The sequence below is a fragment of the Rhinolophus hipposideros genome, assembly GCF_964194185.1.
Source record: "Rhinolophus hipposideros genome assembly, chromosome: 15".
NCBI classification, from domain to species: Eukaryota; Metazoa; Chordata; class Mammalia; order Chiroptera; family Rhinolophidae; genus Rhinolophus; species Rhinolophus hipposideros.
The window spans coordinates 660235-685214 of NC_138061.1; the positions used below are offsets into that span (position 1 = coordinate 660235).

Sequence of the window (24980 nt, forward strand, 5' to 3'; positions counted from 1 at the left end):
GATGGCTACTGAGCCCACTTATTTCTTCACGACTAAGCTCTGATTCTGTGTCTTTCCAAAAACATGTTCCTTTCTAATTCAAATTTTCAAATTTATTGACATCCAATAGTTCATCCTATCGCCCTAGTTATTTTCTTAATGTTGCAGGATTTTCAGTCATAACGCCCCACGTCAAATTTCTAAAATTGGTCATTTTTGTCTTCCACCTTCAGAAATCAGATATAGAAGAGAAAATTAAACCCAAAGTAATCAAAGGAAAGGAGAAAATAAAGAGCAGAAATCAGTGAAAGAAAAACAACCGCCACAATAAATGAAACCAAAAGCAGGCTCTCCCAGGTTGTACAAACAGATAAACCTCGGGGCAACCAGTCGGTTTCTGTCCTCATTACAGGACCTATTTCCCTGCTTCTTTGCCACCTGGTAATTGTTGTTGATTGGACGCCAACAATAAAATCGTTGAGTTTTTCCTTCCGGCCACTCGCTACAACCGGCCGACCTGCCGCCTGGCCTGTGCTGCCTAGTCTGGCGTCTGGTGTCAGAAAACCAGTTTCGTGTTTTCTGGCTTTCATGTCTTTAAGGCAGGAAAGAAAGTTGGCTACCTGTTCCTTCAAGTTAGTCAAAGCACATTTGCTCATCAGTATTTTTAAAACTCTCAGGAAAAATTGTGAGAGACGTTGAAATGGGAAAAAGGGGGTCAAGCGTCCTGTGCAGTCGTCCCGCTGGGCTGTCTCTCCCTTCAGTTATCTCCAAGCTATTCTACGATTCCATGAGCCCTAGAAACCGACGGCAACACAAATGATTCTCGACCTCAGGAGCGTCTGGGGCGGCCATGGACTGGGGCCCAGTCTGCGTCTGTTAAGCAAATTCATTTCAGCACCATCGACTGGGGCCTGTGTCTATTTGAGCCACTTCGAACATCTTACTGGTCCTCTTGTTGATAAATAATAAATGTTTATTATCTCAATAAAAGAACTTCAATACTTGTTCACTTTATATTTGTATGTGAGCTAAAACTGTATGTTTCTAAATGTATATGTAGCATTGTTATAAACTTAAACAACCTAAGGCCCAGCAACAGAAACATGACTTTAACTTAAACTAATTTAAATGATGACCTAGCCATGTAATGAAATACTCCGAAGCCATTAAAATGGACAATGTATATTAATTTACATAGAAAGATTTCCCAGTTCACCTCAAAAAAGAGTAGGCTGTAAAAACACACTTGTCTGTGACCGGCTAAAGAAGGTTGCCCAACTGCAGTCACACAGCGTTTGGACATCGGGTGTGGACACCACACGAGAGGCAGGGCCTCACCTACACTTCCCTGCTTTGGGCAACTTCCTGCGTACAGTTCAGCAAGGAGTTGCCCAGCACAGACGATACGCCAGACACACTCCGAGGTGGTCAGGACACCGCGCCGGGCAGCACAGGTCCCCGTGCCGCACAGCTCACTGCAGGCTGAGCTGTGTACACGGGAAACGCTAAACCCAGCCCCTTGCCCCCAGGTTGAACTAGGGTCGGACCCGACCACAGAGGCAGAACGGCTGCTCCTGCCTGAGCTCTGGGTCTCTGTGCTGTCTCCCCGAGAGCCTCCTGAGCACCCCAGCCCCCAGGTGGTTCATTTCCTTCCCTGGGCCACCCTGGGTGTCCCAGCTCTCTTTCTCTTGGGGGCAGTGGAGGCCCCCAAGGGTAGGGCTGTCTGGTGCATTCACCACTGGCCCCCCAACACCTGGCACCTCCCAAGCTGAGGTGTCCTCCTCTTCTCACAAAGGCTCTAACCCCATTCAGGGACCCCACCCACATGACCTCATCTAACCCTAATGACCTCCAAAAGGGCCCCCTGAAATACCATCACATTGGGGGTTAGTCTTCAATATAGTAATTTAGGGGACACCCACAGCCAGTCAGTGGCAGAGTGGAGCTCGCATTTCGTGTGAGAGTTAAATAAATACATAAGCAGCAGGTGCAGGATGCAGGGTCAGATTGTGACGACTCCACAGAGCACAGTGGCAGTGTGGCCTGGTCACGACTCCCCACGGCTGCCCTCAGGCCCCTCCCTGAGGGTGGCCCCCACACCTCCTCGGGCCCTCACCGCCAGAACCACCCCCAGCCTGGAGCCAGGCCCGCTGCCGCTCGCCCTTCCTGGGAGCACCCCAACAATCTCAAATTGCTGCACAGGTACCTCTCAGGCCCACCTGTGAAAATCATACAGACAAAGGAACGAAAGCTGCACGTAACAAGGCAGCTGTTCTCACCCAAACTACTCCAGGCGCAGGGAGCCCCGGGCACAGGGAGGCCTGGGAGCCATGCAGGCCCGAGGGGAGCACCTGGCCCCCAAGGGGACCTTGCTCCTCCCCCCGCAGGTCGGCTTCCCGAGGAGACAGATACTGGCAGCAGCTCTGCCAGGCCCGGGCTTCAGCCAGGGGCCCCCGATGTCCCACTTCTACCTGGGCAGGGAAGGAAGGGTTCGGAAACATGCCAGCTGACGGGCAAACAAGACTTACTCCCTACCAGAGACCCTCCCTCAGGCAGCCTCTTACCAGCCCTTTCAGAACTTTCCTAAGGCCCCTTCCTGCTGGGCCTCGGCCGCTTCCCAGGAATCTGCCTTCCGTCCTCCCCAGCAACCAAGCATGATGCCCGGCAGACAATACAGGTCAGACAGGAAACACCACAGGGGACACACCTCGCTGGACAGTGAGGGATGACAGGGCCTCTCCCGAGTCTCTTCCCTCCGAGTCCCCACTGTCACCTCCAGAAAGAGAGCAAGACCTGCCACCACCCTGTCACTGAGCATCTCGTGGGACGTGGATGGCTCTGCGCTGGCCGCCCCTCAGCGCCTAGTGGTGACTACAGAACCCCAACCAGCCCTGGCCCCTGTCAGCCGCCTGTGCGTCGGCCCTCTGGCCTGCGGCCACACTCACCTCCTGGCCGCCCAGTCCCAGCTGGACGTTCAGAGTGTGAGTGACCTCTCTTCAGAGTGGCCTCTCCAACATCCTGCCAGGGCCCAGCACGCACAGCTGTACCCACGTTCCACCGAGGACCCACGAGGCTGCCCTCCTCGTCTGTCCTGTCACGGAAATACCGTGTTTCCCTCAAAATAAGACCTAGCTGGACCATCAACTCTAATGCGTCTTTTGGAACAAAACTTAATATAAGACCCGGTCTTATTTTAATATAAGACCGGGTCTTAGGTAATATAATATAGTACCTGATATAATATAATACAATATAATATAATACCAGATATAATATAATACCAGGTATAATATAATACTGGGTCTTATATTAATTTTTGCTCCAAAAGACTCATTAGAGCTGATGGTCCGGCTGGGTCTTATTTTCGGGGAAACAGGGCACCTGAGCCGTCCTTGTCTGTGCCACTCACCCGTCACCCCGCAGAGCTGAGCCCTCTGTCCGCCTTTTCACAGCTGTTCCCCAGCTTCTATCCAGAGCAGCCACAGACAAGGCCTCAGTCAGCATCTGTGCAGCAGACGGGCCGACACCTGGCCCCTCGTCCCGCCCAGTCACTCACACTGTCTGCCCAGACCCCACGGTGGCCCCTCCGTGTGGCCTCACCACCTTCAAGCTGCAGCCTAATGTCCCCACAAGCTTTCAGCGGCCTCCCCCCTCCGATAATGCGGAGACCGCTGCCTGGTCCCCTGAATCCTGGCCAGGAGGAGAGGGTGTGAAAGGGGCCCTGAGGAGGAACTGTGATGCCTGTGGCCATAGGCGCTGGGCCAGCAGAAGCCGGCAGGCTACGCAGACAAGTGTGATTTCCACGAAAGTAAGATGCTTCTCGCATAAGCAGTTCCTCGGAAGGAACACACTGTCACAAGTATTTCTTACCTGATAAAATTCCCGAAGCCAGTTCTTCTGTAGGTTTTCTGGCTGTAAATTAAAAAGAAACGACAGTCAGACCATTGACACAGCCACGAGCAGAAGCTACTGTATGAAGACCTGTTTGCTGGCCTCACTGTGGGGACCGGGGTATGCATGGGGCAGGGGACACCCCATCTGCAGGTTTTCCCAGAGACAAACCTCACCTGACAAAGGGCAGGCCCCGCAGAGCCCGGCATCTACACGGGACCCGCAGCCCTGACCCCGTCCCCTGGTAGGCACAGAGGGGCTGCCCACAGCTGGCAGGCTTCCAGAAGCTGGGAGACATGCGGCACCAAGTGCCAGGCTCCAGCCTCTGTTTGGTCCAGGGACCAGCCGGCACAGAACGCTCGAGTCTCTGAGAAACGAGACACCCCCTTTCCCTATGTGTCCCTGCGGGGGGATCCTGGACCACTGGGCTTGCCAGTGAGGGAAGCATGTGGCCCAACAGAACCCGACGTGGAACCCCACAGCCTGGGGGTGGACGTGAGGACAGTCAGGCAGAGGCCCCTTCCCGGCGAGTCCGAGAGGCTCGTGGCTGCAGTTTCAGATGTGCGATGGGAAAGTTCCAGAAACCTATTGCACAGCAGAGCAAATGTGCTCAACACTACTGAGCCTACACTCTACACACTGAAGGTGACGACTCCATTAGGTGTATTTTGCTACAATTCAAAACAACACCCAGCCCCCCACCCCTGGGTAAGGCCCCACCTGGCACTCAGGCCCCTGGCCCAGCAGAGTCCCCGAGGCTGTGGGCGTGGAACACTCCCAAACTGTCACCCACAACCTAGATGCCGTGTCACAAGCCCAGTCACACAGGCAGCACCTTCTGCCAACGTTTCTAAGTGTCCTGCAAAGCAGGAAGACTGACCTTTAGAAAACGGACCGTAAATTAATAAAGGAAGAAAAAAAACAGCTGTGGAACAAGAGCTTCCAGACCGTAGAAGGGAGGGCCAAGGGAGACCCACCCGGCAAAGATGGTGGTGGGGTCCAGCTGGGGCGGAGGAGGGCTCAGTGCAGCCCCCACTAAGCAGCCCCGAGCCCCCTTGCCACACAGGAGGGGGGCACTGCACTTCCACCTCCCACTGTCTCCGTCACGGGTGAGCAGAGAACAGCGGGCCACAGAATGATGACGGCCAGTTAGAAGTGGACAGAGGGCTGAGCAGAATGACCAACAAGCACGTGGCAAGACGCTGAGCACATCGGCCATGACGGAAAGGCAGGTCCACACCACAGAGGCACCAGTGCTGCGGCCGCCACAGCTGACATCACAGAGGGACCCCGGAATGCCAGCGCCAGCCGACACGCTGGCGGTGTGGGTGCTGCGGACAGTCTGGCAGGCCCTTAAATGTCACACACGGGGTTTGACCCAGCAGTGCCACTACTAGGTGTACGCCCCAGTGAACGAACACCTGTGTCCACACAGGAACACGACTCAGTGTTCACAGCACTTCACAATGTGCCCAACGGCAGAACACCCCCAACGCCGGGTCCAGATGGGTGGGCACAAAATGTGGCCTGTCCACAGCACAGATGTCAGTCAGCCATCCACAGGAGCGACGTGCTGGCACTCGCTACAACAGACAAGCCTCAGAGACTTGCGGAGTGAAAGACACAGGAGGGCATGAAACGCATGGCTCAGTTTCAGGGGTGTTCAGAACAGGCGAGTCCGTCGGGGCAGGAACCAGGCTTTGCCTGGGGGGGTTGAGGGTGGGAGTGTCTGCTTACAAGCACAGGGCCCCGTGGGAGGTGGTGGAAATGTTCTAGAATTGACTGTGGTGTTGCACAAGCCGGTGGAGACACTACAAACCCCTGAGCTGTGCACGTCCCGCCCCCGCCTCCCATCACCCGCTGATCTCAGCCCCTGAGCCAGGGACACTGGGAACCCCAGGGATAGCACCTGGGACACAGACTTGTTCCATGGACATCACTGTCCTGTACTCTCATTTTATTAAAACATGAAAAAAAAGAAAGTTCCAAGCCCAGTGATAAGAAGGGGCAGTCCCACAGGCCAACCGGATGGGAGAAAACCCTGCACAGCACGGCCCAGCATCACTACACGAGCCACAACCCCACACACGTGGCAAAGGGACAAAACCCTGGCAAGAAGAATGTGGTCGACGCTGCCAGCATAACTGCAGATGTGGATATAATCTTTTAAAACTCTGCATATAAAATATAACTCTCTTGTTTAACTTACCTAATGCTTTCCAGAAGGTGTATGGAAAAACAATTTCTTGAAAATCACAATTGAATTAACAGCTTGATCGTCTAACATTTGCCTCAACTCATCGCACAAAATATAAGGAGTTTAACAACAAAGCACTGTCCTCTGTGAGGGGATCAGAGCTCCCAAAGCCCCCCTCTGCAGAGGAGCGGGTGGCTGACCCCAGGCCCTGTTCTGCATAAGCCCACAGCCCAGAACCACACACGAACATGCTGTGAGAAAAGGGAAGGCAACGACGGAAACAGTTAGAAGCTCTCAAGAGCTTTGTCACCTACATAGCTGCAAAGGTCTAGAAGACAGACCCTTAAACATGAGACACAAGCATGTGTACACGCACATGTACACACGTGCATGCACACGCACACAGACACATGCACACACATGTGCACACGTGTACACACACATGCCCACAGGTACACAGAGACATGCACACGCATGTGCACACGTGTACATGCACATGCCCACAGGTACACAGACACATGCGCACATGCACGCACATGCACACACATGTACACACACGCTCACACACATGTGCGTACACACATACTCAGTCATACACACCCATATTCAGTCACACGCAAACTACACTCTTAGGCATGCTCTTCTGCCAAGGCCAAAACCCAAACTGATGTTTAGAAATGCACAATTCCCAGAAGTTTTTATAAAATTAGACCTGCCCTACCACAACACCCTTTCGCTGAGGGCCCCACCCAGGCTGGCCCACTTTGGGTGCCTGAGATGACAATGTGGTGGCCGTGCCCCCAGGAGGGCTCTGGGCCAGGCCCGAGGCCACCGCAGAGGCCACCTCCCCGGTACAACAGCCATGTTTGGTTAATACAGAGTTATTTGTAAAGCCACTAAAGTAAAAAAAAAAAAAAAAAAGCACAAGCTAGATCTCAGAGAAAAGCTCAGTTCAGCCCAAAGCTTGGGCTGTGCTGGGCTTCGCATGTCGGGCCACCAGCATCACGGAAAGCGCGTACCTCACCTGCCTCTTACGCCCCCTAAATCTGTTCTCGCTATCTTGCAGGACATACAGAAACTGTCAAAACATCAGTGTGGCATTAAAAATGCCCCTTCGAAATGTGCAGTTCTTTTTCTGGAAGTCAATCCTAAAAGCAGTAATTCTAAACAGCAAAACTGCTCCACACAGAGGTTTGTAATAACACCGTTTAAGAGAATTACAGCTAGCACGCTCCAGCAGTTAAAGGCTCACCCATAAAGAAGGCTGCACAGCATGTCCACAGGGAGGCAGGAAACATGAATTCACGACACAGTAAGAAAGCTCGGGGTGCAGAGCGTGCTGACGGCCGCACGACACTGTGCCCACATGCAATGCCACCGAATTGTGCATTTACAAATGGTTAAAGGGTAACGACTTTACCATTAAAATGATGCGGGCGAAGCGCATACCTTCCATAGCCTGGAAGCAGTTTATACCTTACGAGAAGGGATGGGACACAAAGTCATGCCCACACAAGCCCCCAATGGCCAAGCGACACCAGGTCTGCAGAGGGGGACCAGAGGGGACCGTGCGGAAATGGCCGCCCCAGCCCTCTGCTTCCTCAGCGGGGCCCACAGCGCCGCCCGCGAGGGCTGTAGGGCTGCCCGGCATGGAGACCCGGCCCACACACACGCGGGAGCCGCTGCTTTGAGCCCTCTCGGCAGCTCACAGGGCAGGGCAAGGAGAGAAAAACACCAGGCCTTCTTCTTCTCTTTTCTTCATTTTTAATATGCTTCTAATTCCTATCATTACTTTCGTATTGTGAACTCTTGATCTAAGCTTGAGGAAAAGAAAAACAATGAAAGCTCTCAGAACACTTGAGCAGCATTTTAGGGAACCCCTAGTCACTGTAAGCCACAATAAAAGGCAGTGACAAACGGAAAACTATTTGCAGCTCACAGGAAAGCTGTTGGGCTCATTTGCATAAAAAGCTGCTGTGAATGAGCCAGGAAAAGGCCGACAATTCAGACACACACATATGCACCACACAACACCCCGGTTCAGAGGCCAGCTGCGGCCACTTGACTGGACAGTGTGGATGACAGAACACGGCCAGCAACGCAGGACGTTTCTCTGACCCTAGCTCAGTCGTGTCCAATACAACTTTCTGCGATGACAGAAATTTTCTACATGTGTAATAGCCGAATTTGAGCTTGAAATGTGGCCAGTGTGACTAAATAATTGAATTTTCTGTTTTATTTAATTTGAGTTTAAGTTTACAGAACCACATACAGTGTGTGGCTACATTACCACACAGCACAGCTCCAGATTATAGAAAAAAGGAAAACTTCCACGTCCCGTTTAGGTAACAAATACAATGTTGATACGTTCACATGGTCGAGACAATACATGGGACGGAGAGACCTCAGACCAGTGCCGCTGTGGTTGTGTTGCAAGTACCCAAACGACAGGAGGCAGCAGAACATTGCAGACGCACACATCATAACCGGACGGCCGCTCGACGGCCGGAAAGCCACCGGTCGCTGACCACACTAACAAGACCCAAACGACTCTCCTTCCAGTTCACTACACTTCCAGCTGCAGCTCATGCGCAGAAGGAGCCTCCAAGTCCTCACTGCCACCCTTACAAGGACTCTTCTCGGACCCGTCAGAGAACAGACATGGCTGGCAAACCACCAGCAGAACCTGGAGAGACAAATGAGTGGAGTCCTAGCCAAGGCCTGCTTGCCTGGCCGAGAAGCTGCTGGGACCACAGCCTCGTAAGATGATGTAAATGGTCACTTTGATGAGCTGCTGAAAGCTGGGTGCAGAGCGTGAGAGTAAGAAACTCCACAGGAGCACGATTTTAAGGAAGGCCCCCCATCTTTGTAGGTTTTACCGTCCAGGTACTCACCACGAAGATCAGAGAAAGATCCCCAGCTGGCTGGTGGGCGGTGGGGGGTTGGCGACATCCCCCAGAGCCTTCTCCATAACAAACACCTACTGTGCAGGGGAGGAGACTCCCCCGGGGCCTTAGCCCCCCTGCGGAAAGGGCTTCCCCCCAACTGACCTTCCTTTCTCACCTGAGGGATGGGGGGTCACAGCCCCAGACAGGCCCACCCCCAGGCTGAGATGTGCTCGTAAGATCACAAAAACTCCCTCTCCCCACACCTCACACCACACCAGCAGGACTGCAGTCTGACAGTGGATTCCAGCCAAAAGAGGGGCCAGACACCGATTACCACTATGGAGTTGTTGGGGAACCCCAAAGACAAAAATGAGGGACGTGGAAGCCCCTGACACCACACCGACAGCAAACAGGGAACAGCCCCTCACAGGTTAACACACAACCTCACACAAAGGCCTGGCTACCTCAGTCCCTGTCGCCCAACACATGTCCAGCTTTCTACAAAAAAATTACAAGGCACCCTAAAAGGCCAGGGGGAGACAGTCCAATGATGTAACAGAAGCATCAGAACCAGACCCAGTTACGCCACAGGAAGGGAATGTAAAATAACTGTGATTAACACGCAGCTCCAATGGGAAAAGTGGGCAGCATGCAGAATAGATGAGTAATATACGCAGGGATGGAAAGGCTAAATGGGATCAAGGGGAAATAAGAGAAATAAAAAGGTACAACAGAAACGACGAATGCCTCTGACAGGCTCATTACAGGCCTGGGCACAGCCAAAGAGAACAATTAGTGAGCTTGAAGGGATCTCAATAGAAACTTACAAAACTGAAAAGCAAGGAGAAAAACACTGAAAAATTATAGACCATACTAGAACTGTGAGACAATTTGAAAAAATGCAACACACATGTGATGGGAATTCCAAAAGAAGAACAAGAGCAGAAGAAACACCTGGAGTTCTAACAGCGGAGCAATTTTCGGCATTAATGATAAACACGAAACAACAAGCACAGAAACTCAGATAACACCAACAGGGTAAATATCAAAAGTCTACACGTAGGCATATAATATTCCAATTTCAGAAAAACCAAAGACAAAGAGAACATCTTGACAGAAGGAAGAAGAATACCTAATCTCGGAGGAACAAGCACAGGAATCAGAGTAAACCTCTCAACAGAAACTATGCCACAGGAAGAGAGCAGAGTCAAATGTTTCAAGTGGTGAAAGAAAAAAGAAAAAACCCTCCAACCAAGAATTATGTATCCAGCAAAATTATCTTTCAAAAGTGAAGGAGAAATAAAGACTCTCAGACAAACAAAACCAAGGAATTCATCACCGGTAGACCTGCCCTAAAAGTAACATTTTTAATAGTTCTTCTGGGAGAAGGAAAATTATATAGGTCAAAATTTTGGATTTACAGGGCCAGCCCGTGCGGCTCAGGTGGTTAGAGCTCCGTGCTCCTAACACCGAAGGCTGCCGGTTCGATTCCCACTAGGGCCAGTGGGCTCTCAACCACAAGGTTGCCGGTTCGACTCCTCGAGTCCCACAAGGGATGGTGGGCTGAGCCCCCTGCAACTAAGACTGAAAGGACAGCAACTTGACTTGGAAAAAGGCCTGGAAGTACACACTGTTCCTCAATAAAGTTCTGTTCCCCTTCCCCAATAAAAACTTAAAAAAAATGTTTTTTGGATTCACATAAAGAAGGAAGAGCAATAGAGAAGTAAATAAAAGTTAAAAAAATTCCCTGAAAAGTTGTACAATAAAAGTCAGCAGTCATTTGTGACAGAAGTCTGATGAACCAGGAAGTGAAGGGACTTCCCGCAGAAGGCCTAACTCTAAGTGCCTGAAGAGCAGGGTGTTCCTGCCACAGGATCCCGTCCCCCGTGTGGGTGGGACCCGTGGCCTTGATAAGCTGTCACTCCCATGATCAGGTGACATTATATGGCAGAGGTGAAAGGATTGTGCGCATGTAATTAATTTCCCAAGTTAGTTCAACTTACATTTATCTAAAGGGGCACATCCTGGGTAGGTCTGAGCTTATCACACAACAGGTGAGCCTTTTAAAAGAGGACCTAAAGGTCAGAGACTGGAAGCAGAGGACTCCCCGCCCACCCCAGCTCTGAAGGACAAGCTGCTGGGAATTTCACGGCCCCCAGATGACTTCTGCCAGCAACCTGGGGGCGCTCGGGAGGAAATCCTTCCCCATTGGTCCCCAGAGGAGACCACAGCCCAGAGTGACCCCCCCGCCCCCCCAGCAGAGGGCTCGGCTAGGCTACGTCCAAGTTCTATCTACAGAAGCAGGAGACGAAAAGTGAGTGCTTGTTTTAAACCAGTAAGGTTGTAGTGATTTGCTACACAGCATAGAAAACTAATACACCTCCTAATACCATGAATAAGCATGGTGTGTATAATAAAATAAAGATTACTTTAAACATTCTTGGTTTTATTTTGGTGTCAGGTCTACGGTAAGGATCTAACTCCATTTGCCCGAATAGTAAGCCCACTGTCCTACAACAGTGTGTTACACGGAGAGTCCTTATTCCTAAAAGCTGCCGTGGGGTCCGTACCTGGCCCTCCTGCCCCCAATAACTAGCCTTATCAGATATTTATTCCTGTATTCAAACAGACAACTCTTAACATTTCCTTAATTTACTGCTTCTATGGGCTTTTTTTATTCAAATATATTTGGGTTTATATTTATCCTTCAATGTTCCTTCGGTTTATGCCATAATTCTGCAATTTAGCTTTTTGAGTGAAGTTATATTTCTTGTTTAATAGCAGCAACGTTGAACACCGGAACTATTAACACCACACACACATTCACTCCTCACCCCAGAGCTAGACCCACCAAGGCCAGGACACAACTTCTATGAAGGGTATTAGGGGACTCAATCCAAAAGAGGAAACAATTAGAGGCGTAACGGCTGGAAAGGAGGCAGCAAAAGACCCGTATCCGCCAATGACATGACAGGACATCTGAAAACCCAGGGACTCAGCCATCACACTGAAACAAACAATAAAAGAATTTACGAAAAGTAGCAGAATGAAAAATCGAGACACGAAAACCATCAGCCACTATTAATACCAACAACCAGTCAGATGTGTTGGGAGAGAAAATGCCACTTACAACAGCAGGAGAAAAAAAAAGATAAAAGTTAGGGATAAACTTTAAAATGTAGAAATTTTGTAAGAGAAAGACATTAAGCCATTGCTGGCAGAGACCAAAAATAGACTGGAATAGATGGAAAGGCTCTTGTTCTCAGGGAAGATGACTCAGCACCATAAAGCCATCAGTCCCCTCCAGGTCGGTGTATAAATGACACTGACCCACTACTACTACCTATAGGTGACCCGCCCTACCCAGCCCGAGCTTGATAGTTGATGCTAAAGTTCACGGGAGAAAAATAAACTCTGACTCAAGATCCAAACACCATTTCTAAAAAGAATAATATGTTCAACCACAATTTTAAAAAACAACAACACACAAACAAAAAATAACAACTTATGCATGGCCAAAAACCATAAGCAAAATAAAAAAAGACAAATGTCAAACTGGTTTGTACCATAATTCACACGTAAAGAGTTCATCTTCCTAATATTTGATGAACACTTCAAAGTCAGGGTAAAACAACAAAATACGTGATAGAAAAATGGGCAAGAGGCCCACAGAGGCATCAGGAAACGTGTGGAGGACACCATCGCCTCCTCCCCAGGTGAGAGCGGGCGGTGGCCCCCCGGGGAGGCCGGGGACACCCACGCTCACATGGCTGTTTTGCCCAAAATGAACAAGAAGAAAGACGCGGAGTAGGGCCAGTGGTCTAGACTCCTACAGTGTCAGGTCAGGCAGAGGGGCGGCTTCTGAAGACGGACATGTGGGGCGTCAGCACAGGCGAGAAAAACAGGAGAAGGAAGCACCATCAAGGCCGTGGGAGGCAATCAGCTCAACGTGACTGTAAACTCCACGCAGGTGTCTGAGTATCGGGGACAAATGGCCCGAGTGAGGACCCCACGTGTGCAGATAGAAAATGTCCCCTCTGTGGGGTACCCGACTCTGTGAGCCCCTCAATGTCTGCAGTTTGCTTTCTAAGGGCCCCCCACACCACTCTGCTCCACAGCCCCGGGGAGGTGGCCTGTGCTGTGGACATTGGCCAGCCCCACCTGCAGGGCGGGGAGCCAGGGTGTGGCCACGGCCCTGGGCAGGGAACTCCGCTCTCCAAGCTCCAGAAACTGCCCCCAACGAACCCAAGTGGTCGCCCAGGTGTGACAGCCTGGCCAGCCTGGCACTGGTCCTGTGGGGCATCCCGTCCACACTGGTCAACAATCTGAGTGACCGTCCCTCCTAGAGCCCCTCAGGGCGGGCCCCACACGCTGCCCAGGCACCCTAGTTCTCCACCGCTGTGTCCCCACGCCAGCTCCAGCAGCACTGTCCCCCCCAAACAGGCCCCGCGTGCCCACACTGCTGCCCACTTTCGCCCACACCACCCTGCTCTGGGCCGCGGACAGGACCTTTTCCAGAAGGAATCTGGCTCCGAGAGCAGCAGGCGGGACTCAGACACCGGCTGTTCATACCGGGTCCCAGGACGCACTGCCCCTCCAGCCCGGCTCCCAGCAGGGACAGGGTCCCCCTCTTCCCAGGAGAGATCCAGAACACACGAGAACTCAGCTCGCCTGGGACGTTCTCTCGACACCAGCACAGCTTCACAGCCATGACAATCACGTGTCACTGATTCCAAAGGCCACTATGTCAGCCACCCCATGAGTTTTGGAACATTGAGGGCTCTTCTCAATTCAGAGATACTAAAAATGCGAACAATGTACTCCGTAGAATCCATGAAATGTGATAGAAATGCACGTCTCAGAATCCATGAAATATGGTAAAAATGTACATGCCAGAAACCGTGAGATGTGCTATTGAGAATCTGAGTCTCCGTGAAAACTGCTTCCACGGCACACGTGCCCACATCCCCCACGGCACACCCACGCCCACTCGGCCTTCCAGTGGGTGGAGGCTGCGGGAAGCCAGACGTGGGGTGGGGGCTGAGTGTCACCCTGGACCTCCCAAACACCACGCACACGCGCGCACACGCACACAGCGCACACGCACGCACACGCACACACGCACACAGCGCACGCCCAGAGGGCCAGAACCCTCACCCATCTCTGTCTGTCCTCCCCCAGCCGGGAGACACAGTTGGTGCAGAACTCGCCAGGCCCCTCTGTCTCAGCCTCGCCCGCAGGGAGCACAGCAGGTGACTGACTGCAGGTGTGTAGTTAAAACCTGAAGTTCCTGAAGGAACTTCCTAAGGAAGCCCCGCTCACTGCGAGGGCATTGCAGGGGGAGAAGGTGCTGGAAGCCCAGGCAGTGCAGAAGGGAGCGCCCCCTCCCAGGGGCCGGTGGGCTCAGGCGGCGGCGCTGGGCAGGGGCAGGGCCACCCCAGCAGGATCACCTTCTGCAGCTGACAGGCCCAAGGACACGCTTCCCCGGGGGCTCAGGACTGGGGGACCAGGAACCCCATTCTGACGCCCCGACCTCGCGTGGGCCCTTGGCCTCTGGGACCTGCCAGAGGGGAAAGAAGCCGCTGCTCATTGGCCACACAGAGCTGAGGTGTCGTGGGAGCACACGACCACTGTCAGGAGGTCTCCCTGGTCTGGAGGGGGGATATGCGGCAGCGCCCCAGCCCAAGAGGCTACCTGATGCTGAGAGCACCTGCGTCCAAACATCAGTGACCTCGGGACCTGCACAAGCACACAGACTCAGCCTCCTCAGGCACTTGCTTCACAGGCCCAACATGAGTCACTCAAAGCAAACGCCCTGGGTTCCTTAGCCCTGCAGGGACCTCTGGGATCCACGGGGAACGCTGCCCACGTGGCCTGATTGTCCCTGCAGGAAACTGGTCCCGCTCCCCAGGAGGGAAGCCTCATCTGTGTAATAGGAAGTCCACTGAGGCTAGAAGTCGTCCTTAGAAGGAAGTGACAGTCAGCCTTCAGCCCAGTGACAAGTGGCACAGCAGCCGGAGGGCCACGTGTCCACCTCCAACACCATTCCTTTAGCTACACCCGGCACAGCAAGAGAGAGAAAGGAAATGAACCAGAAAGCCAGAGGTCTTCCCCAAAAGGTGGCTCAGAAATGGCGTCCTTTCCATTAAAGAAAAAGAAAAAGAAAAAGCCCACTTAAGTCCCTACAGATTAAGCCAAAGCTCCTCCAAAGACCTGTACTCAGAACCTGAACCCGCTGGGAAGGGTTTGGTGAGTTTGTAACAAAATAAACGTTTTCCCCTAACGGGTGCCCCAGAATACAATATATTTAAAATAACAAAATGTCATCACACAGGATAAAATTCCAAGAAGCAAAGCAAGTTTAACTGTGAACTAACTGCCTATGAAAATTCACATCATCCTCTTTCGGGCACTTTGTGGACAGCGGCCATTGGGCTGAGACTAAACTGTGAGCCCCAATTCTCAACGGAAACCAGTCCCGCTGGGCTCTGAGCAGCAGGTGTGGAGCCGAGCAGGAGGCAGACGAGCAGGCTGGGACCTGAGCCACTTTCACGCCTTGATCTCAGCACGTGCCCCGGGCTCGCTCCCCCAGCACCAGGCCCTCCCTCCATCACCGCCGCCTGCCTCCTCCATGATACCTTTGGGCTGGAAGAGCAAACAAGCTGCGCGGGAGCCACAGCCGAGGGCCGGGCAGCGCTGGCGGGCGGGGCTCCTCACGAGGCCCCTGCCACCCGTCTGACCCCCGTACGCCCCCACAGACCCACCTCGTCCCGCTGCCTCTGTGCCACGAGGGAACCCACCCCTCAGTTGCCCCCCTTCCATCCCCCATCCTTTGTCACCACAGGCCATGTGCTGTAGTCTTCACACTGGTTCTCTCTGTTTTCTTTCTCAGATGGGTCTATAAACAAAGAAGACTGAGAGAAAGTAAAGTCAGAGTGCCCGGGGCGGGGGTGGGGGGGGCACCTGCAATGACTGCTCATTGACGAGACAGCCCAGGGCCGCCCAGGGCCACCGAGCAAGCGAGCGGGAGGAGGGCAGTGCAGATGGTCCCCACAAGCTCACATTTCGTGGAGGAAATGAAACTCCACGTCCAGGACACAAGCTGCCCTCAGAAACCAGCTGCACATCAGCAGCAACGTGCGGAGTACGGGGTGAGCACGGGGAGACGAGGCCGAGGGGCGCCGCTGCCCAACTTACAACCAGGTTTCTTTTTAAAAGTGGGTCATATGCATGTCACACATTTGGGGACATTCAGCAAGCGGGGAGCACAAAACTGACCTGCCATTGCCCACAGTGCCGTCCCCCGTGGCCCTCGGCCCCCAGCGCGGCCCCAGAAACGAATGTGTGGTCACCGTCACCTGCCTGCCCCTCCAGCAGGCCATCCCTGCGACAGCCAGTCCAAGGCCCCACGTGACAAGTTATAGGTTGGGGCATCCTGCTGGGTGCACCTCAGCGGGATTTCTGGGGGAAGATGTGCAGCTCGCCACAGAGCTACCGCCACCACAGCCCACGTCCCCCACGAGGAGGTGGCCGCCCGCAGCCTGGCAGGGGTCCTGAGAGCCCCAGGGCCGCCTCCCATCATGAAGGGCGCCCACTGCTGCTGGAGACGGAACCCGAAGGGCTGAGGGGTAGTGGGAGAATGTGGAGGCCGGGAAGAGAGACAGGGACTTCCGATGCCGGCCACCCTAGAGCACAGGCACAGCCACCAGCACGGTGAGGCCAGACTCAGCATGCTCCTTCCTTAAATGACACGCTCAACCCCATAAGTGACACGTTTCCACACTACTCAGCATCACCAGTCCACAGATGGCAGCAGAAGTTGGGTTTCAGGAACATGTGGCTAGTTCCCAGCTTTGATTCCGGTGGAATGAAGTGGTCACCCGGGGCTCTGCCGGGACCCACAGGGCCACGTCTTTCTGCCACAGGCTGGAAAAGGTGTCCACAGAGAAAAGTGGGTCTTGGTGGGTGAAAACCAGCTACGGAAGGAGAGAGTTTCCAGGAGGGAAAGCATTACATCAGCACAGACTTTAGGGGAAGCAGTGTGGGTGTCTGGAGAAGGGAACGGGATGCGCCGAGGTGGTGAAAGTGAGAACTCTCCCCGGCAGGTCAGAGCAGGTGCCCGCGCGCGTCCATCTCGCCACACCGACGGGACAGCCAGAGGCAGACACTGCAGGAAACGCGCAGGTGGCAGATGACAGAGACAACAGAGAAAACTGAAGCTGGCTCTTACACGGATCAGTAAAATGGACCAACCCCTGAGTAGAGTGGTCAGGAGAAAAGGGATTCACCTGGCTGACACAGGGGTCAAGGGTCTTCCACGCAGACATTAAAAAGCCATCGGTGAATCTATGAACAGAGCCGACAAATGTGCCCGCTCAGATAAAATGAACAAATTCCTTAAAACATAAAATGACACACAATGAAACAGAAAGCTTTTATCTATTACAGAAATTGGGCTTGTATCGAAAACCTTTCCACAAGACACTGATGGTTTCACTAGGGAATTCCATGAATCATTTAAGGAAGTACCACCACCAATTTTCTGTGGCTCTTTCAAAACACAGAGGACAGACTGCTTTCTGGTTTATTTTAAGAAGTCAGCATAACCCTGATACCAAAAACCCTGACAAAGACATGGCAAAGAAAGAAAGTTACAGACCAATGTCTCTTATGAGCATGCACACGTACCAAATGCAGAAATATGTACAAAAAAACCCCACATAACATGACCAAGTAGGGTTTATCCCAGGAATGCTAAATTTGGTTTAACATTAGAAAAATCCATCTAATTCACCAAATTTATAGACTAAAGGAGAAAACCTATAGGATCGTTTCAATAGATGCAGAAAACATGTTTGTTGGCATTCAGCATTTTTCATGGTTAAAAAAAACTCACAGCAAATTAAGAAATAAAAGGAAACTTCCTCAATTTAATAAAAGGACATTTAAAAAACAAACAAAACAACAACGTCCAGCTATCACCATCCTTACTGGTGGACTGAACAGTTTCCCCTAAAACAGCAGGACAGAGGCCCACACTCTCTACCGGGACGCAGGAGGAGTGGGGGGTCCTGACCAGCGCAGAAAGGCTGAGAAAGAAAGAAGGCACCAAGTTTGCAGAGACAGGTGGCCTGCTGGCTGTTTGCAGATACCGCTGTTGACATAATAGCCCTACAGGCTCCCCAAAAAGCTACAATTTTACAAGCTCACAGGATACAGGGTTAACACACAGAAACTCATTTGTGTTTCTAAGTAACAAGAGCAAACAAATGGAAAGTGAAATGTTTCAAAATACCATTTACAATAGCATCCCAAACCCATAAATTACACAGGAATATGTTGAACAAGAGCTATAGGACACCTCTGTGCTGAAAACTACAAAACACTGCTGAGAGAAGGTAAAGACTTAAGTAAACAAAGGGACTGTCGTCTCCAGGAGAAGAAAACTCAGAATGGTTAGGGCCAATTCTCTCCACTCTGCTCTGTGGCTGCAGTGGGACGACAGCTGTAATCTCAGCCGGCGTTTGTAGAAATTGACACATTGATCTAAGATACACGTGGAAATGAAACGTGTATTTCCATTTTGGATTATTTTGGATATTCCCAGAATATCCAAAGCATCTTTAAAAGAACAATAGAGTTAAAGGACTTACACTGATGTCATTTCTACAGCCCTGCAGTACTCAAGACAAGTGTTCCTGGAATAAAATTCTACGAGACCAACAGAACGGAAGAGTCTGGAAAGAGGCACACGCTTACACTTTGATTTTCAACAAAGGTGCAAAGCAATCCACTGGGGGAACAAAAATCTTAAATGGTGGTGGACTAGCTGATGTCCACATGGAGAAAAATAAACCTCACCCACGACCTTGTGTCGTACACAACAATTAACTGGAGGTGAACGAAAAACCTGAATGTCACAGGAAAACTATAAAGCTTCTAAGGGAAACAGAGAGGGAGAATGTCTCCATGAGGTGGTCAGCAGCAGGCCGAGATTTCTCAGGGCACCGAAAGCAATAATCATAAAGGAATCATAATCGAAAACTTCTGGTCACTGTAACCAGCACTAAGAAAATGAATGGGCAGAAAACACGGGTGAAAACCTCTGTCTGAAAGGACTGCTGTGCAGGACACAGAAAGAAACCCCGCAGCTCACAAACAGGTAATGAGATAAAAACAGGCAAAAGCTAGCGATACATACCAAAACCTTAAAAAAAAAATTGCACAAATGGCCCAGAAGCACCTAAAAAGACACTGCACATCAGCAGCCATTAGGGAGACACATGGTGACCCCAGTGACACCACTTCCACCCGTCAGCAGCAGAAGGCGGGGACGACGGAGGAGCACCCCACGTCCACTGGCTGCGAGGCGAGGCACAGTGGCGTGAGCACCTCAGGAAAGTCCCGGCAGCTGCTGATGGAACGACACACACACCTGCCTAGGACACACCGACCCCACTCCCGGGTGGAACCGCCTAAGGCAAACAAGAAAGGTTTGTGTGTCTGCTCACAGCAGCCACACGTGACAGGAGCCCCTCTGTGCATGCCCAGGAGACGAGCCACGACCGCGGAACAGTCAGAAACGCTGCACTCGGAGCTCAGCAACAGAAAGGAACGGACTGGTGCAGGTGGCAGCATGGCCCAGCCTCACAGCGTCTGCCAAGACTGAAGCCGGCAGAGCAGGCTGCCCACATGGGAGCCACTGACCCAACGCCCCAGGACAAAGGGGGGCTGGGGGCCAGGGCTCCCTCTGGGGTGGTGCTCATTGCCTGTATTCTGTTGACAGTTTGGGTTAAATATAAGCATTTGTCAAAACTCAGCAAATACACACTTAAATGTGTACATTTCACAGTATGCAAGTTTTCCATTGAAGAAAAGACGGGAGCCATACTGAACGAGCTACGCTGGCCCCGCCGGAGAGTTCTGAGGGAAGTGAGCCGACATCCGGGGGTCACTGGGAAACACAGAGCCAGGAGGACACTGGGTGGGCAGACGGGGAAGGGACAGGACACGTGTGACAGAATCCAGGCAGTTGATACGCTAGTGTTAACGACAAAATTCTTTCAACTTTAATCTTCTAATAAAATGTTGGAAGAGTTTAAAAATAAAAGCAGGAAGGGCTGACGTCGACGGTCACATGGCACGTAATCCTCTCCTCGCGGAACCCGCTGAAGTCGCCATGGGATTCTCCTCAGGTTCTTCAGTGACAGTCACACCAGGAAGACCCCAGCAGCAGGAGAGCGTCCACGCTGTGGGGGTCTTTCCGGGAGGGGGTCTCTCCGCAGCTGTGGGGCCCACAAGGGTGACCAACAGTCAGGAGCCACAGAAAGACAGGTCGTGAAGCAGGAAAGCCCAACTGTCCCTTCTTCACAATCAGACACGCTAAATAATTCAGAGTCTCAGGAGATTTTTAAAGATCTTAAAACTCAGGTCCAGAATAACTTCAGGTTATAAGTAGGGCCTCTGTCAAATAAGCACGTGAGAGGTCCTCCCAGCCGCCCCTTCCTTCTCACACGCAATCGTAACCGAGCGGCCTCTCGAGCAAGGTTCAGGGTCACCCCCCCTCCCAGCCTGGTGGTCCCCAAGCTGCAGGAGAGGACAGGCCCTGAGAGCTGGGGATACGTGCGAGGGCCCCTGCTACAAGCAAGGCTGATTCTCCAGGACAGCTGTGATCAGGCGGGGGTGGGGGACATTTTCTCCCAAGGGTGTGGCTGGGAGCAGCGGGGGACAGAGCATCTCCTGGGGAGCACACTCGCCCTTCCCGGCCGTCCAGGCACACCGCAAGCACTGGCCACTGGACCCTCACCTTGGGGAGTGCAGGTGCCCAGGGCCCCTCTCCCGAGGGCCAGTGCTCCCCAAGTAAGTACCCACCTTCACACCCCCATCCCTCTGGCCCCCACCCACCCATGGCTGGAGCCAAGGACCACCGGGTCACCTGACCCAACAGCTTTCCATGGTGTCCGCTGTCAGTGGTCAGCTGCAAACCCCAGGGCTGGTGTGAGCTCGAGGGTGGCACATCCACCTGTGGGACGAGGACACCGACTCTCCCCCCACACAGTGCCCGCTGCGCCCAGGAAGAAGGCAGGCAGGGCCGGAGCCTGCAGGGCGGGGAGCAGGAGGTGGTGTGGGCAGGGAGGGGGCAAGGCCGGCACCCCTCTGCCCCTCCCCGTCCCTGGCTCAGGCTCCCCAGGGAGGCTCGGTGCTAAGTGCACCACAGGCCCTGCCCATGGCCCCCAAATCTTCCTGTGGCCATGACACACACACGCGGGAAAACGCATACGGGCCACACACACTTGGTCTGCCCTGGGTCAGACAGGACACCGCGGCTTCCACGTGGCCCCCAGGGTTACTGCGATCCAATCGGCACGGCATTCCCACTGGGGGTTTACAGGTCACCCCCACCACCCACACCCCCCGTAGCCCCTCACACACACCCCCAAGCAGGAGCGCTGGGGCCAATGTGGCCACACAGTCCAGTCAGGAGCTGGGACGGGGTGGAGCCAGGCCCCTTGGTCAGACGCGCTCTCTTCCCCCTGAAACGTGTGCCTGCAGAGAGCACGGGCCCAGCACGCTTCCCAAGGTCACACCCATCCCTGGACTCGAGCCAGGTGTGTCAGCCACAGGTAAGTCTGCCACACGCAGCACACAGGCGGGATGCGGGGCCTCCTGGCGCCTCCCTGACCCCAGGTCTCTCCATAAATTTAATCTCAGATGCAGATTAGAATAAGCTTCAGGGTGATGGGAGTTCACCAACAGAGCTCCACAAAGCGGTCTGGGCCCGTGAGCGCAGCGCCTGGAGACCGGCCAGTCAGCGGAGGCCTGTGGTGCTGCTTTTGTCCTCAGTCTCTGCCAGGGCAACAGCCCCGCCTGGTATAACCTGCTATGCCCCTCGCCCCCACTCTCCCGCCACCATTCCCAAGCATCCCGAGCCCCCAGGGTCCACGCAGCAGGAACCGGCTCTCCCAGCCGCAGCTCTCAGCCCTTCAGTGGGCTCATGTCAGTTTGGCCAGTTGTGACCAGTTTGGGGGCAACAGGCAGAAGACAGCAGACGCCAGCAGCGCCCATCCAGGCAGCACACGGAGGTCTCCGTTCTGAAACGGGAGTCCCGCTGTGGGAGGGTGGCCAGCCCACCTCCTCTCGGCACAGGAGGTGTGAGCTCCAGCAGGACCAGGCGACACGCCTGTCCATCCAGACGTCTGCTTAATTTAGAAGGTAAATAACGCTCAAACGTAATGCAGACAGGCTCCCGTTCTAAGATAGTCTAGAATATTCTAACACGCATACCACTAGCCAGCTGAGTGAGAGGATAAGTGTCTGCACCGTGTACCATTTAGGCCCCCAAAGCAGGTGGAGTGCCGGGAGGGAGATGGATGGAGGGACAAGGGGGACGGCCCAGCCTGGACCCTCTCCAGCCACCGAGGCCCTGGGCAGCTGGGGGCCGAGGCGAGGGTTCCTGCCGTCTTTCCATCCAGGAGTGGGTCCTAGCACCCAGGGAACTGTGCGGCACTGACCCATCACCTTGTTCTCACCCACACTTTACCTTGCAGAGACAGCCAAATCCCACAGACTTGGAACTGTCCACTGTGACCCCGGGAAGGCACATTCACCAGCAGCGGAGAGGCGCCAGCCTCAGGGGGAGGGCACTGGACACAGGCCCCACCTCTGCCATGCAGCACGACCCTGACGTGGTCTTCAGGGCTGTGCACACAGCCCGGCATCTGCCAACGTGGCCGCAGAGATGGGCAGAAGCCAGGCCACCGGGCAGGGGCACAGGAAGTAGCTTGGGAGACAGTAAGAGCAAGATGGCATCTGGGGTGCAGGGAGAGCGGTAAGTAGTGGGCAGCCCAGAGAAATCGTCCCCCAACGTACCGTGGAACCGGGCAGAGAGCAGCCACATTAATCATGGCAGATGGGCCCCTGGCAGCAAGTGTGAGAAAGAAAGACAGGCAACATTTCGGGGTCCCCTACACCCCAGGACCCAGGCTGCTCGACTGCAGGGAACTCAAGGTCACTGGGCGTGAGCAGGGCTAGCCGGGCGGGCGGCGCCCGTGAGCCAGCTGCTTGACTTCATTCCTGGCTGCTCCTTGTCAGTGTAAACACAGAATTCCAAATAAACAGATTTCTGCGGGGAGAAGCCTAGAAGCAAATGCACACGGTACTTGCGGTGCTTTGGGAAGTAGGCCTTGCTGACCTCTCCCTGTCTCACTGGTTCCCAGATGACTGTGGATGTGGTTAACGGCTTTGTTTATTAATTTTACGGTTTTGAGCCAGATCGACACGCTGCTGGCAACCTCCATTCAGGGCCCTTCCTGCTGGTTCTGTAGGTGCCTCTGCAGCATCCCCCCCCACAGTGAGATAATGGGGCGAGTGCCAGTCGCGCCCTCAAGGCCGCCTGGGACAGGCCAGTCCGCTGTCAGTTCCTGGGGTTTCAGATGGGCCAGGCTGGCAGGGCCCGGGCCAGCGCCAGGCTCCAAGGAAGAACGGACGTGTCCGCACCATTCAGAGGAGCCCAGCCAGTGGCCCTGGGCCTGGACCTAGCTCTGCCAGGTCTTACTCCTCAGTGTGGTGGCCTCAGGTAACATTAAACGGACACAGGGGCTTTTACAACTCCCGAACACGGCTGTCACCAGGCACGTGCTGGACAGGAACTGCACCTCCACTTGACCCCACTTCTCCCCGTGGGCCGGCAGACACAGCCCCGTGCCACCCCTGTGCCTGTGGGGTCCTCTGTGAGGTGCCCGGACTGGAGCCCCACCTGCTAGTCACCCCCATGCCCATTGACAGGGCTCCCCTCTGCCCAGACCTGAGGGCATATTTCGCAGACGCCTTTAAATTAAAGGGAGAATCAGCCGCCCTAGCCCCCATTCACCTTGCTGTGCAGCCCCAGGTCCACCAATAAACAGAAATGAGGGCTCGTCCTCAAGGGCTCACGTGACTTGTCTCCTGGGCCCAGGTACTCCCACTGCCAGCAGGTCCAAGTGGGGGTGAGGGCGGGGTGCTTCCAGGCAAAGTGCTGGACTCCGTGAGGACGGTTTACAAGACTTCCTGAGTCAGCCGCATACAATAAAGCGTTTTAAACAACACCGAAATTGTTTGTAACCAGACAGGACTGATGACAATCCAAAAGAAAAAGGTGCAGAAAGTACCGTGTTTCCCCCAAAATGAGACCCAGCCGGACCCTCAGCTCTAATGCGCCTTTTGGAGCAAAAATTAATACAAGACCCAGCATTGTATTATATTATATTATATTATATTATATTATATTATATTATATTATATTATATATTTTAGACCCAGTCTCATATTAAAATAAGACCAGATCTTATATTAATTTTTTTCTCCAAAAGACTCATTAGAGCTGATGGTCCGGCGAGGTCTCATTTTCGGGGAAACACGGTATCAGAATTTAGCACCATCTACTGTGATTAAAACTAACCAGATATTTTCAGACGTCCAACACTTACAAGAATTTCAAAAAAGAGTACGAATTAGAATGTATCGTTGCAATCTTTATCGCCTCACTTTTTGCAAATACATGCAGAAAATTTACACATTTTGGGCAATAAGATTTCAGTGCTCATTATTTTGCACAAAAATTCTCAGTAATTTGCTTGAAATGAAAAACTCAGGCTTTAATTATAGATACCTTAATAATTCTGGCGATTTCATGGAGCTGCTAGGAATGACTTAGGAAATATCACAAGTCTGCTGCAGTACTGTGAAAGGGTTTCGGGAGAAACACGCACGTGGGTGCCTGACTGGCCCTGACCCAGCCGGGACCATGTGAGCACGAGGACAGGTGTGTCCCGCAGAACCCGCGTCTCCAGACACTGTAACTGAACACGAAGCTAGCACAAGGCACTTCCAAAGCGGGGCACAGCTCACAGCATCTTTTCTCGGTAAGCTCTGCATTGGGGGAAAATTAAGCAATACCTCTGAAATAACCACGTGCTGATGCAAAGAAGCTGGAGAGTCAGCTGGACCTCACATCTTAAGGAGAAGTCACCTGCACCACAACAGAGCGT

The 24980-nt window shown here is 53.0% G+C and overlaps 1 protein-coding gene across 2 annotated transcripts in view; it reads right to left on the reverse strand.

Moving 5' to 3' along the window:
- The window catches only part of INPP5A (inositol polyphosphate-5-phosphatase A), a 163515-nt gene that overhangs the window by 116269 nt on the left and 22266 nt on the right, over window positions 1-24980 (reverse strand). For both annotated transcript variants that reach the window (XM_081073879.1, XM_081073880.1), the window contains exon 2: window positions 3850-3891. In XM_081073879.1, the coding sequence (XP_080930005.1) occupies window positions 3850-3891 (42 nt within the window). The remainder of the gene's footprint in view (window positions 1-3849; window positions 3892-24980) is intronic.